Below are 15,485 nucleotides of genomic sequence, written 5' to 3' on the forward strand. Positions count from 1 at the left end.
TTCTTTTTCTTTCTTTCTTTCACATCTTTATTGGAGTATAATTGCTTTACAATGGTGTGTTAGTTTCTGCTTTTTAACAAAGTGAATCAGCTATGCATATACATATATCCCCATATCTCTTCCCTCTTGCGTCTCCCTCCCTCCCACCCTCCCTATCCCACCCCTCTAGGTGGTCACAAAGCACAGAGCTGATCTCCCTGTGCTATGCGGCTGCCTAGCTATCTATTTTACATTTGGTGGTGTATATATGTCCATGCCACTCTCTCACTTTGTCCCAGCTTACCCTTCCCCCTCCCCATGTCCTCAAGTCCATTCTCTACATCTTCATCTTTATTCCTATCCTGCCCCTAGGTTCTTCAGAACCATTTTTTTTCTTAGATTCCTTATATGTGTGTTAGCATACGGTATTTGTTTTTCTCTTTCTGACTTACTTCACTCTGTATGACAGACTCTAGGTCCACCCACCTCACTACAAATAACTCAATTTCGTTTCTTTTTCTGGCTGAGTAATATTCCATTGTATATATGAGCCACATCTTCTTTATCCATTCATCTGTCGATGGACACGTAGGTTGCTTCCATGTCCTGGCTATCATAAATAGAGCTGCAATGAACATTGTGGTACATGACTCTTTTTGAATTATGGTTTTCTCAGGGTATATGCCCAGTAGTGGGATTGCTGGGTCATATGGTAGTTCTATTTGTAGTTTTTTAAGGAACCTCCATACTGTTCTCCAAAGTGGCTGTATCAATTTACATTCCCACCAACAGTGCAAGAGGGTTCCCTTTTCTCCACACCCTCTCCAGCATTTATTGTCTGTAGATTTTTTGATGATGGCCATTCTGACTGGTGTGAGGTGATATCTCATTTCACTTTTGATTTGTGCTTCTCTAATGATTAGTGATGTTGAGCATTCTTTTACGTGTTTGTTGGCAATCTGTATATCTTCTTTGGAGACGAAAAAGAATTTTCATTCCTTGAGGACAAAGTTCCTGAGGCAGATACAGACAGCCTACGAATAGACTGTTACATCAAAGGACCTCAGTCTGTGATTTAAATTCACTGTGGATTTTCTATAATCATGTATAAACCTACGGTGGTATAATAGGTATAACCATATATCTTATTGGAGCCAGCAAGATTTACATACTGTGACAAGACAACTTAGAATTTATAAATTTGAAAGAATATTTGATTGCCTGATATATATGCTGAGTGGTTTATAGATTGAAGTTTATATGCTTACTTGATATCGTTTTTCTATTCTTTTTAAAAATTTTATTTTATATTGGAGTATAGTTGACTAACAATGTTGTGTTAGTTTCAGTTGTACAGCATATTTATTCTTAATTTAGCCAAAACAGCTGGGCTATTACATTGGGTTGTGGCTGCATGGATAGCAACATATATTAATGACGTTATATTTCTAGATTAAAAATCAGTTTCTTTTTGTGAAAGACTAATTCTTCAGGGCCCCTCAGGGCACAGGGAGAAGTTGCCTTTGGATTAATGGTATTTGCTTTGATATAATTTTGTTCCAGAAACTTCTACTCTATCTTATGCCAGCTGGGATCCAGAATGCAACTAATCACTGCTCCTTGGTAGATGGGCAGAACCTGCATATAAATTGACTAGTTTCTATATGGCAAACAATACTATTTTATTCATTAGGCAATATGAACCATGCCTACGAATAATAAGCTTTACATGGGCCTAGGAAAATATCTGAACTCAGAAATAAATCATTGGCTCCAAAATGGCACAAGAAAATGATAAAATTTAAGTCAGTTAATGTCTAATTAAATGTCTGTTAAGTATAATATATGTCAACTTAATTAATTAGTCATTTAAATTTAGTATTTATAGAAATTTCATTATATTAAAAAACAAATTACAGCTTAGGCTGTTCTATTTAGCAACAATTCTTGAGTATTCACAATGCTTTCTAAGAAATTACACCTAACCATAAATTAAGTGCTACTTATGATCAAATAATCTCAAAATTAACATTTTAAAATTTATTTTTAAAAGTTTATAGCAAAAATAAAAAGTGGGGTATAGAGGCCCTTTAATATACTTGATATATTTGATACAATGCATCACATGTCCTCCATAAGTGAGAGTGTATATACAGCCTATGAGGATCTAAAAATGGCCCAACCCTTAAACTGGTACAAAGACCAGCCAGTGCCTACTGGCCAAGAGGTAGCCTTGCACATTTCAGTTCTCGCTAATTTACTAGAGAAGATCCACCTGCAAAATTTCACGGACTGATTCTTAACATTCATGACTATCCTCACTACTGTAATTTCATATGGGGGACATTCCAGTCTCTAAGGATGGACTAAGGGACTATTCAAAAAGCTAAAGATTTTCATCCTTTGAGGGTTTACAGGGCAAGAAGAAGATACCTGTCTGTTTATCTGGGACCAAACACTATGCTGCCATGTTGGTTGGTTGGAAAGAATGTGTGACCTCCAGTGGACATTATGTTTTGGATGTTGGTTGGGCCAGGGAGCATTAACTACCCAGCATTACACATAGATACCAGGCCTTGGTACTAAGAATTGAAATTAACATAATTTCTTGCTCCTGTGTATTTTTTCCACAGATTTTCCATCCCTGTGTAAATAACACTGGGGCTGGGCATACTTTCTTTTCCCTGTGTTAAACAATATCAAGATAGAGCATATTTTCCTGTTCTTATGTTACACAATACTGAGAACAAGCAAAAATAACTTAGCTTCTCACTTTAAGAAATACTTATTCTTGGAAGATAAGACTGAACCAAATGAAGTAATTTATTATTAAGAGTAACAACAGCTTGCTCACCAAAACTCTATTCAAGACCCCCACTTTGCTGTATTCCCCAATCCAAAGTTACTTTATCAGAAACACTGCACAATCCTAACTCGCTTCTTGTCTTGTGAGACCTGCTTCAAAATCACATAGCTGTGCTCCAAAACCCTATAGATATTCTCCCTTGACATCCCCTTTCTAAGACACTGGCAGTGCTCTTTCTTGCTCCTGTAAGTATAGTCAACTTAGCTTTGCTTGATTAACAGCTTTTTTTGATGGTCTTTGGGGGAGTCAAAGTTATAATGTTGCTACACTCTTCCTTCCAGTCTGAGGATTACTATGTCTAGTATGTCTAAACTTGTAAAAATAGAGACAGATGGATATCAAGTAAGGAATTTTTCTTTTTGAAATTAAGTATTTTTGACAGTCATTATGCCACACATTCAGTCAAGCAAGGCAGGTTATTCTTAACCTGATTGGGTCTTGGACTCATTTCCAATTCTAAAGGGTTTGGCCTATCTCCCCAGAAAAATACAGGTAGACACATATTTTTACATATAATTTCAAGAGTTCATATGTCTTCTGAAGCCCATTCATGGACTGCAAGTTGCAAACCCTGCTCTAGAGAATACACCAGCTAGAGGAACTACCTTAGGAAACTCTCCTTTATTTGAGCTTAATTGTTAAAGGTCGAAGAAAGAAGAAGTAAGGACTTTGGAGACTTTAGATAATGCTAGATGTGGTCTGAGAGCCCCTCTTGGTTGCTTGTTTACAATACAGATTTCAGGGCTCCATTCTACTCTGGGAATGGAGCCCTAGAATCTGCATTTTAACAGGCTATCCAGCCAATTCTAATGCATACTGAAATTTTTAAAAAGCACTAATGTAGATGAACAAAATAAGCCAGTACTGTAAATCAAAAAAGTGTCATCTGTCACACGTACACCCAGTTTCTCTAGGCACAAATCACGGCATATTCATATTATTGCTGTTACCTTCCACTCAAAATACTAGCTCAGGATTCTCAATGCATTACTTCACTCTCAATAGTACAATAAATATACACAAATTTCAAAGTAGCCTCAAATGGAAGAGTAGATCCCTGAACAGTATTTAGTGTTTAATAACACTAATACCAAAGAAGCTATCATGAGTGGGCAGTAAAGCAGATTCATATGACCATGAGAGGCATCGCTGAATTCGTTATTAATTATATTGCCATTAGTTTAACACATTTAGTGACTATAACATTGTTTTTATTTTGATTCCCACCTAGGCTACTAGAAGATGCCAAAACTTGTGAGCAATTCAGGCTATGTCGAGAAGGGGTAGTCAATCCCATTAAATCACATCCTGTAGGATAGCGAGGTCTACTGGGAGTGTTTCTAATGCAACAAAAGCACAAGCAGTGTGAAGTGCAATCTCCCCCAGAACCATAAGGAGAACACAAGGTGCAATTCCCCAGTCCCAAGTTACTGAGCCCCAAAGAAGTGATCCAATCTGACCTTAAGGGTCTAAATTCAGTTCATTCAATCAATAGAAACCCAGCCTTACTCAAGTAGCCTAATCAACTATCTCCACCTTTAAGTCTTGCCAAACCTTCGAACTCAAACTGCCCAATAGGAAACTCAGCATCTTCTTCCTGAAATATGCATCTCCTGAAAGATAATACCCTCATTTTTTTGGCCACCCACATAGCATCCAAAGCCTGCAATCATCTCTGACCTCAACCTTTCCTCCAACATCTAATCAATAACCTAAACATCTTTGGAATTTAAATCTAATCTCCATTCCCACTGCTACTATCTCACATAGGCCCTCATCACCTCTGGCCTTGGATGCTTGTGATATTTCCCCAGTCTCCCTGCATCCAGTCTTACCTTTTGTCCTTAATTCATTCTGGACATTTGTGATCAAATCACTCTTCTAAAGCATAAGCTTTAATCACATAACTCTCCTGCTCCACAAAACTTCAAGGGCTTCCCACTGTACACTGACATAGGCCAGATTCCTTAGAATGCCATTTAAGGGCTTCTATTATTTGGCTCCAACTTAACTTTCAAGGCTTAAGTCCTATGATTCCTTTTCTTGCATCTCAGTCTTCATTCAAACCCATACCCCCTTGTCCCCTTGCTCTTTTCACTACCCTGCCCTTTATCATGCTTTCCCTTTGCTTAGAATGCCCTTCCTTATCTTCACAGATCCAAATTGCATCTGACCTTCAAGATCTAGTTCAAATTCCACCTTTTCTATGAAGCATTTTCTAATTCAGTATTCAACAAATACGTAACAAGTGCCTATTTTGTACTAGGCACTGAGCTTAAGCCCTTGAAGACTAGGGCCTGCTTCCTTTTCCCTCCCCAGCTAAAAGTAAGCTCCTTCCTTTGAATTCTTATAGCACATGGACATATTTTACGGTATGTAACATGATCCATATGGTACTGTGCTTCTTTATGTTCATACTTCTCTTCCCTTACCAGACTGAGCTCCAAATTTCCTAGTGCTCATAAGGAGGCACTTGATAAATACATGTTAAATAAGTGAATATCCAGTTGTTTTATCTCGAAACAGTGAGTTCATGAGTTTTCTTTTTCTGATCTGATGGAATATTTTGAACATTATGTAGATTTAGTTTTAATTCTGTAAGTAAAACGAATAGAAGCAAGCTAAAAAAAAAAGGCTAATATCCTAGGAGCTAGAAGCTGTTTACAAAAATGAAAACCAACACACAGACTATCCTAGCAGGTTGGTGTTTAAAATAACTGACTACCTGAAAAGATAACAACTATTTCTTTGTCAAGATACTTATTTAGTATCGCAAAATAATGACAGTAATTAAATCAAGGGAGGTAAGGTATGTGTTGCTCATGGAAGGTTGGTATTTTTGTCTTTCCCAGTTTGCTATTATCTCCCTTCACGTGCTGTTTTCAGTGAGGCCCAGGAAGCTGTCATGGCAAAGAAGCAAAAGGAGGGCAATGACCAGTGAGAAAAGAAGGGCTACATTCTGCTCTGTTCTGAGAATTCTCAACAAGGCACCAGTACCATGGCCTCAGACAAGTCTCATGCATGGAGAGAATGAGTTTTCGTCTTTGTTGCCATCTACAAATAGTAGCAATAGTAGCTTACATTTAATAAACACATAGTATGTGCTAGGTAATGTACTAAGTATATTATATGCATTAGCATATTCAATATTCACACAAGTCTTAGGAGGTAGGTACTGTTATTATTCCCAGTTAAAGGCTGAGGAAAGAGAGGGTCACAGAAGCTGAGCCACTTTCTCAAAGTGGCTCAGCTTGTAAGTGGAGGAATAAGACTAAACACCTATGCCCAGAGCCTTTACTCTTTTAAGTTTTCTTTTTAGTTGTGGTAAAATAGATATAACATAAAATTTACCATCTTAACCATTTGTAAGTGTATAGTCCAGAAGTGTTACATATATTCATATGGTTGTGCATCCATCCCTGCTATCCATCCCCAGAATTCTTTTCATCTTGCAAAACTAAAACTTTGTACCCATTAAACAACAACACCTCATTTCCACCTCACCCAGCAATCACTTTTTGTATCTGTGATATTGACTACTCTAGATACCTCATATAGGTAGAATCATAAGGTATTTGTCTTTTTGTGACTGGATTATTTCTCTTAGCATAATGTCTTAAAGGTTCATCCATGTTGTAGCCTATGTAAGAATTTCCTTCCTTTTTAAGGCTGAATAATATTCCACTGTATGGATATACCACTTTTGTTTAGTCACTCATCCGTTCATGGACACTTGGGTTGCTTCCACCTTCTGGTTACTATGAGTAATGCTGCTATGAATATGGGTGTTCAAAAATCTGTTCAAGATCCTGCTTTCAGTTCTTCTGGGTATATATCCAGAAGTGCAACTGCTGGATCATGTGGTAATTCTCTTCTAAATTTTTGAGGCACTGCCGTATTATCTCAGAGCCTTTAGTTTTTACCAGAAATGATTTACTGCTGTCACACTGGCTGCCCAGTGTGACATCAAGCAGGCCAGCATTTGCCCTCTATAAAAGGAAGAATCAGCTTGATTATCCATGACTCTGAATAAGCGGTGAGGAAACTTTCACTAATGCTAATTATTTCACTCCAAAGGAAGCAAATGAGGCAGGAAATAATTTCTATCAGGATATCAAAATGAAAATCATGTAAAGGGAAGCCTTGTCTAAGACTGCTTTCTGTGTATGGGTATTCTTTCAGATACTATAGCACTTCCAAGGCCCTTGAGCTAGGTTGCTTATTTTCTAGTCACTTGTCTGATAAAACTATCTATGTGACTTTGGGCAAAGTCTCACTTTGTTGGAACAGATGACCCTAAAAGATGTAGTGGTATGACCTTAGACAAGTTATTTCACCTCTCTGAACCTCATCTGTAAAATGGAGACAATTATAAGACTTACCTAATTGGGTTGTAGGAATGGTTAAGTGAATACAAAGTATTATTAGTCTAGTGCTTGGCACATTTGTTCAGTAAAGAGAAGTTTCTATCATTATGATGATTATTTTCAAGATTCTATATGTAAAAGAAATAGAAACATTTGTCTATGTAAAGACTTATGCATGAATTTTCATAGTAGTTTTATTTATAAACGCCCAAAACTGTAAACAATCTGTATATCTTCTTTGGAGAAATGTCTATTTAGTTCTTCTGCCCATTTTTGGATTGGGTTGTTTGGTTTTTTGTTATTGAGCTGCCTGAGTTGCTTATAAATTTTGGATATTAATCCTTTGTCAGTTGCTTCATTTGCGAATATTTTCTCCCATTCAGAGGGTTGTCTTTTGGTCTTGTTTATGGTATCCTTTGCCGTGAAAAAGCTTTTAAGTTTCATTAGATCCCATTTGTTTATTTTTGTTTTTATTTCCATTTCTCTAGGAGATGGGTCAAAAAGGATCTTGCTGTGATTTATGTCATAGAGTGTTCTGCCTATGTTTTCCTCTAAGAGTTTGATAGTGTCTGGCCTTACATTTAGGTCTTTAACCCATTTTGAGTTTATTTTTGTGTGTGGTGTTAGGGATTGTTCTAATTTCATACTTTTACAGGTAGCTGTCCAGTTTTCCCAGCACCACTTATTGAAGAGGCTGTCTTTTCTCCACTGTATCTCCTTCCCTCCTTTATCAAAGATAAGGTGACCATATGTGTGTGGGTTTATCTCTGGGCTTTCTATCCTGTTCCATCGATCTATATTTCTGTTTTTGTGCCAGTACCATACTGTCTTGATTACTGTGGCCTTGTAGTATAGTCTGAAGTCAGGGAGCCTGATTCCTCCAGCTCCATTTTTCATTCTCAGTATTGCAAATGTTTATTGCAGCTCTATTTACGATAGCCAGGACATGGAAGCAACCTAAGTGTCCATCAACAGATGAATGGATAAAGAAGATGTGGCACATATATACAATGGAATATTACTCAGCCATAAAAAGAAATGAAACTGAGTTATTTGTAATGAGGTGGATAGACCTGGAGTCTGTCATACAGAGTGAAGTAAGTCAGAAGGAGAAAAACAAATACCGTATGCTAACACATATATATGGAATCTAAGAAAAAAAATGTCATGAAGAGATTAGTGGTAGGACAGGAATAAAATAGACCTACTAGAGCATGGACTTGAGGATATGGGGAGGGGGAAGGGTAAGTGGTGACGATGTGAGAGAGTGGCAGGGACATATACACACTCCCAAATGTAAATTAGATAGCTAGTGGGAAGCTGCCACATAGCACAGGGAGTTCACCTCTGTGCTTTGTGTCCACCTAGAGGGGTGGGATAGGGAGGGTGGGAGGGAGAGTGATGCAAGAAGGAAGAGATATGGGAACATATGTATATGTATAACTGATTCACTTTGTTGTAAAGGAGAAACTAACACACTATTGTAAAACAGTTATACTCAAATAAAGATGTTAAAAAAAAACCTGTAAACAGTCTAGAAATCCTTCAATGGATAAATTGTTAAATAGCAGTATAGCCATACCATGGAATACTACTTAGCAATAAAAAGGAACAGACTACTGATACAATACAACAACTTGGATGAATCCTAAGAGCATTATGCTGAGAGAAAAGCCAATCCCAAAAAGACATATATTGTATTATTTCATTTACACTTGAAATGTCCAGAAAGACAAATCTATAAAACCAGATTAGTGATGGCTTAGGGCTATGGTGGGGGGTTAACTCTAGGCAGACCTGGGAGATCTTATTGGGGTGATGAAAGTGTTCTAAAACTGGATTGTGGTGATGTAGCAGAGGTGTATAAATTTACTAAAACTCAGCAAACTGTACACTTAAAAATGGGTGAATTTTATGTATCTAAATTATACCTTTAAAATATCTTTAAAGGATTCTATGTCTATCTAAAAACAGGATCTGCATAATTGTATTCTGTTGGACCACTGGAAACACTGATCATAAAAAACTGTTTTCAATTTTTCACTTACCGAAGGATGGGCTGCTATGTATCCATGTGCGCTTTTATCTGAAAAGTGAAGATGAAGATATTACCTTTGTTTCACAAAGACTGCCTCATTTAGAGACCATGCTTAAAAAAACTGCATGTGTTTGACCAGAAGGAAATTTTATGATTCAGTATTAAATAGATACTATGACAAATGACTAGTTTTTCTTAAAATAGCTCACACCCTTACATCATCACCATATTCTCGCCACCCCATTTTATAGACCTTAATGAAGGCCTACAGTGAATCTCATCTATACTGAGGAATGTTGAGATAACCTACTCCTGACTGGTATGATTTTAAACGTCTATATCCAGAATTTCTCGCCGACTTCCTCCTTCCCTCTCCTCCTCCCTCTCTCATTTCCTTTCCTCCCTTCCACCCTTCCTTCTTTTCCCCTTCCCTTCCTCCCCTTCCCCTCCTAGGCTATTAGGCAGCCTCAACATGAGAGCATCAAGAAAACATAAGGTGAGTTTCAGAATAGAGCAATAACTCAGATACTGTCGAGTTCTAACATAGCTTTTTCAGGATTTCATCTTTATAAACTGAGAGAATTCGACACATAGAAACAAAAGGGTTAAAAAGCAGGGGCAACGTGGAATAAAGAACAAATTCTGAAAATGTGCCCTGTACTAAAACCAATGCCAAGAGGTAGGGGCTCTTTATAGCTGGAGCACTAATGATAGTATTCTCTTCTCTCTTTAGATGTAAAATAATAAATTGTTTTAGAGACGGCAACCCAGATCATCTTTTTCACAAGGCAAAATAATTGCTTGGTATATTTTTTCAGTTGCTTACAGTGCAAATTTGGACATCAAACCTTCAAACAAAGGCTGGGTCTACAGGCTAGCAAATGAAGTCGAGATATGGCAGGAACGTGGCCATGTCAATCTCTTATAAATACCAAGACATTATTTCTTTTTTTAAGTCGGATTTTGCAGTCAGATCAAAATAACCCAGCAACCACAAAATTTGTGCTGTGTCATCATGGTGCATGCAATTCGGTGAATCTAAGGGATAAAATAAATTTCAAGAGACCAGGGTTTGATCCAGACACCTCTTACTTCCTAAACACATGACACAAAACAACAATTGTGATTGCTGATTCAAACTGACAACTACTGTTTCACTGAACAATTTCCTTATTTGAGTTCTAAAATCACCCAAGTACTGTAAATCTCCTAACATCGACTTCAACTTCCAACTCATCTTTTGGTTGACTTATGTTGAAGTCATTCAGAAAAGGAACTTGAACTGGCTTCGAATGCCCTCCAGGCATCCTTTTCTAATCCTGAGTTTCTGAGATTGGAATTACTTCTTCACTTTTTTTTTTTTTTTTTTTTGGCTGCACCGCGAGGCTTTTGGGATCTTGGTTCCTGACCAGGGATCAAACCCGGGCCCCCTGCCATGGAAGCGCAGAGTCCTAACCACTGGACCACCAGGGAAGTCCCACTTCTTCACTTTTTGATATCCTCGATTTACTCTTACCTCCTGACGTAAAGCTCATGTACTTCTGGTTGTTGACGGTTTCTTTGGAATCATAGAATTTGAGAACATCTAGAACAGCTTGGGGGTTCTTCTTCTGTTCCAGCTTTGTTATGTTGGAGGTTTGCAGTAATCGTGCCCATTGCTCAGGAATTCCCTGTGGACAACCAAAGGGAAAGAATGGAAACTCAGAACATTCAGCAGCTGCATTTTCATGTTCCAGTAAAGTTCTTCACCAAGAAGCCCATGCTACCTGTAGGATTACACTTGGGAAACTGAAGTTACACTCTAGATTTAAAGTTAGTAACTTAATAATGCAATCATTCTCTTCTCTAATTAAAACACATAGGTAAAACTAAGATCCAACTTAAAAAGGGTGGGTGGGAGTATGACTGTGATAGAAAAAAAAAGCGCATGAAAATCACCTCCATATTAACTCTGCTCATCCATGAAATGATGTTTACGGCTTAGCTTATTTTTTCTGGCGACTCAGGGCAGACATAGCAAGACTTCTCTAAATTTGTGCACAGCATAGTATAGTGCAGATCAATAGATTTTATATGACTGGAATAACATAAGCTGTTTCTGGGCATGTTGTAATCAGAATATCTTTTAGAGTAAAAGTAAAGCCTCACCCTTGGTCAGTTCATACTCTGTGGTTATCAAATGTAATTTTGGGGGGGTCTAGAGCTTTAATATAAAGGGGGATCGAGGAGACAAAAATAGAATCATGGACGAGCAATAACCACAGGGGTACTAAATAGTAACATTTTCCCTGCAGCTTTCTCCTCTCCTCCCCCCATCCCCTCCTGCCCACTTCGTTCATTGGCCACATAGAACCTGGGGACAGTGGCAAGCATGCCAAAGCCTTCTGAAAATTTGCAATAATCTGAAGCATTAAGAGCAGAGAGGAGGGAGTGTTTGGCAATCTAACCAAGGAGGATTGCAAAAATTACACAGAGAGGTTAGCTTTGTATTGAGCGTTCAGCATTCTTTCCTACACGTTCGGCCTACAGATGTCCCCATTTCATAATTATCCAACCTCCAAGAGAACTTGGAGCGAGAAACAGACACACTCTTCCGGAAGTGCATCTAGACACAATTTACATGGCTTTGTCCTATGAAGTCTCGGCAAAACAATGTGTGACGTGGGCCTCCAGAGTTTGGGAATGACAACAAAAAAGTGAGATAAGCCAAGCAACAACTCTACTGCACACACATGAACCTGCTGCTGCAGTGCTATGACATCTCAAAGAAGCACTTTGATGCAAGCTTCTTTTGGGCCTGTGACGCACCTCTGGGAGCTTCCCTGGGCACATCTGTGAGCCATAGAGATCTGGCTGTAATGGACGTAAATAAAGAAAGAAAAGAAAGTTAAAACAGAATGTGGGACAACTTAGAAGGTGGGAGGAGATGAAACCAATGGGTCTGAATGGGGAGGGGTTAATCCCTTCTAAAGTGGGGCGGTTATGAAAATAGGGAGGTATTAACTAAATCAGGGGCAGGACAGGCTACAGGACAACAGATTTAAGAAAACAGAGAAAACAACAATGTTCCAAAGTTTGGATGCATAGTTCCACTTTTGGCCAGATGCTTCTTCCATAAATATGCAATAATAAGGATTACCATTAAATGACTGGAGAAATTACTAAAAGGCAGAAACATGAATTTGGAGGGAAGAAGTATGGCATCATGAAAAGCTTCAACAATAATTTGTAAGTTGTTTTTACGACTGGGTGATCACAGGTAGCCAATGGCCATGTGATGAACTTACAAATTTCAGTTCCCAATTCTGGTGAACCATTTTCAATTTCACATTGGAAGTGTCTGTATGGCTAAAATTCAAAGAGGAGGTACATGGTGATGCTGAATTTAACCTGTTCTCATTAAGGTGATTCTTCTGTATTTTGGAGCTAAAGTCGTGGCTGGTGTAGAGAAAACTAGATTAAGGATTTCCCACCCAGCCAGACTCTCTGTTTGAATTTCTTAGACATTTAGACCAGGGAAAGGGAAACCATTTCGTTTCAAACCATATTATGAATAATCTCCATTTTAATGCCACAGTTCTAAAGTCCCACTTTCCACAAAATAAGATCAGATATAAGGTAACAGCTTTGTCTAGATAAAGATGATATTTCCAACGCTACAGAAACATGCTTTTACTCAGCTGATTTGATTTGGGTTACAGGTCTTTGATTCCTGGCATTTGGGGTTACTCCAAGCACAGTGAAAGGACACTTTTACATGCATTCATCACGCAATTTGATGCTAAAGCCTTAAGCCAAAACTTTGAACTCAGGAGCCCATGCATGATCCCAGTTCTGATTCTAAGTGCAATTAATAGCATTTGGTTAATACTGTAATGGCCAAAGGAGTTATTAAGTGTTACAAAACCAGGTATGCATTGCACATAACCACCAGAGCAGACATCACTGGCATTATCATTCCCATAATCATTAGAATATTTGCAGTTATTATACATACTCATGGTACTTCTAAACTTTTGTGATAATAGTCTTGTGTTCACTAGACAGCAGGAAAAACTGCTGTCAATTGCAAAAGATCCTCCAGACAACTATACTTACCATGTGACTACACTGCTGACATAATTTCTTTTTTCCTTTTTTAAGTTGAGATAAACCAGTTCATCAATGAAACCTGACACTTAAATTTGAATGTATGCCATAAAGGCACGTAATCAGAAAGCCATAACTCATCACTCCAAATTGAGGTACAAACCCCAAAAGTCAGATGGCTAATGGAGACCTAGAAGTGTGAGCACATGTCAATGCCTGACCACGTATGTAATAACAACTAGATGGACATCAAGCTGGGGGTTGTCCAGTGTAGCCCAGGAGAATGGCAGCATGATACAACAGGCCAAGCATTTATCTTATCGTAAGAAATGATAATGTATATCACTCATACCATTTTTCCCTCTGATTGACTTGAAGCGACCGTCACAGGTCTAGAGGTCTGGAAGGGGGAGTTCTGAAGTATTTGGGACAAAAATGGCAATATAAAGGGTAAGGACTTATAATAGTTTCATACCCCAAATCTCACCTCCCAACCTAATTTTAACCTCAGGGTCCAAGTGTGTGACCAAGTGTACAAGGTTTTATGGGCCAATTAGCCAAAGGGTAAGCACCAAGCAATACACCAAACCAGTGTCCAAATATTCCAAACATTGCATCAAGGCTCTTGTGAGACAACTGGACTCGACAGTTCAACAAATTGCTCAAAATTCAACCTCAACAACTGTAATGATCATATTTAGTAATATGTCCCTCCCCCTCCACATGAACACACGCACACACACACACACACACACACACACACACACACACAACCAGTTAGTGGTACTGGGGCGATTAAGACCCCATTCTAAGTCCTACCAATAAAATGACTTTTAAATCTTATCATTTGGTATTTTTAAAGTTAGTAAATATAAATCATAGGTTAAGATAGTAAAAAAAGGGCAGAATTTGGTATCTTTAAAAAACAACAGGGGGACAAATAGTTATGAAAGATTATCACAGTGACAATAAAGTACATCAGATTTCCAAATTTAGCCTGTGTCTTATCTGTATATTCAGTGGATTTCTAACAATTGCATCCAAACACTTTATTTTATATTAGGTTTTTGGGAGGAGGGGAAAGGTTCTTGTTTGGTTTGGTTCAGTTGCATCAAAATGTTTTTCACAATTGGAAAGATTGCCCATCACACGTCCCACCCCACCCCTCTCTGGTTGATTCTTGGGGTTCTAACTGACAGCAAAGTGAAAATGGATGGTCTCCAGTCAGGAAGATGATAGTGATTCACTTTCCTTCATTTCCATTCAGAACCCATAAAGAACAAAAAGGAAAAGCTAAAGATAGAGAAATTGTATCAGAAGATGTCAAGCAAGTAGGAAAGAGTGGAAAAAATTTAAAAATTGGAAAGGAACCAGAATATCACATGAGAATAGTGGAAGGGAAATTTTTCACATCAGAAAACAAAAAGGAAGAATAAAAGAACAGAGAAATATGGAATGACAACAATAAAACAGAAGAAAAGATTAAACAGAAGAAAAGCACATGGAAAACAAACAGGTCATAACTAGAAAGACAGTTATTAAAATAAAAAAAGGGAAGATTTTAAGATAAAACTTATAATGATTCAGTGCTTTTACTGTTTCAAACATCAGAAAAAAATACTCATCTCTTTGTTTATGATTTTTAAAAAATCTAAACTTGTTCAGATTATAAAAATATATATACATATGTTTTGTTTTTGGTGGTGATGATGGTGGTGGTCGTGGTGACAGTGAAGTTATATTTTCTAAGTGTAGCTAACAGAATATTCTCAAATACAGCAAAGAACAGAGGCTGGCCTCAAACTCAAGGCCATTTGAATAATGTCTCTGACTCCAATGATGAAATTGGTTAAACCAGTATCTCAACTTTATCAATGTCAGCACTTTTTTTTTTTTTTTTTTTTTTTGCGGTACGCGGGCCTCTCACTGTTGTGGCCTCTCCCGTTGTGGAGCACAGGCTCCAGACGCGCAGGCTCAGCGGCCATGGCTCACGGGCCCAGCCGCCCCGCGGCATGTGGGATCTTCCCGGACTGGGGCACGAACCCGTGTCCCCTGCATCGGCAGGCGGACTCTCAACCACTGCGCCACCAGGGAAGCCCAGAACTTCTTAACCTTCTCTTCTGCTTGCTACTGAGCACATACAATC

At 38.2% G+C, this 15,485-nt stretch overlaps 1 protein-coding gene across 26 annotated transcripts in view; it reads right to left on the minus strand.

Annotated features, from left to right (window-relative positions):
- The window catches only part of PAK3 (p21 (RAC1) activated kinase 3), a 291,786-nt gene that overhangs the window by 60,528 nt on the left and 215,773 nt on the right, over positions 1-15,485 (minus strand). For 12 of the 26 annotated variants that reach the window (XM_067024190.1, XM_067024191.1, XM_067024186.1 and 9 more), the window contains 4 exons: positions 13,692-13,754; positions 12,059-12,103; positions 10,767-10,920; positions 9,261-9,298 (listed from right to left, as the gene is read on the minus strand). In XM_067024190.1, coding sequence (XP_066880291.1) covers positions 9,261-9,298; positions 10,767-10,920; positions 12,059-12,103; positions 13,692-13,754 — 300 coding nt within the window. The remainder of the gene's footprint in view (positions 1-9,260; positions 9,299-10,766; positions 10,921-12,058; positions 12,104-13,691; positions 13,755-15,485) is intronic. The other 14 variants (XM_059050301.2, XM_059050297.2, XM_067024203.1 and 11 more) reach the window with 2 other exon arrangements.

This window comes from Kogia breviceps, chromosome X (assembly GCF_026419965.1).
Source record: "Kogia breviceps isolate mKogBre1 chromosome X, mKogBre1 haplotype 1, whole genome shotgun sequence".
In the NCBI taxonomy this organism is placed as follows: Eukaryota; Metazoa; Chordata; class Mammalia; order Artiodactyla; family Physeteridae; genus Kogia; species Kogia breviceps.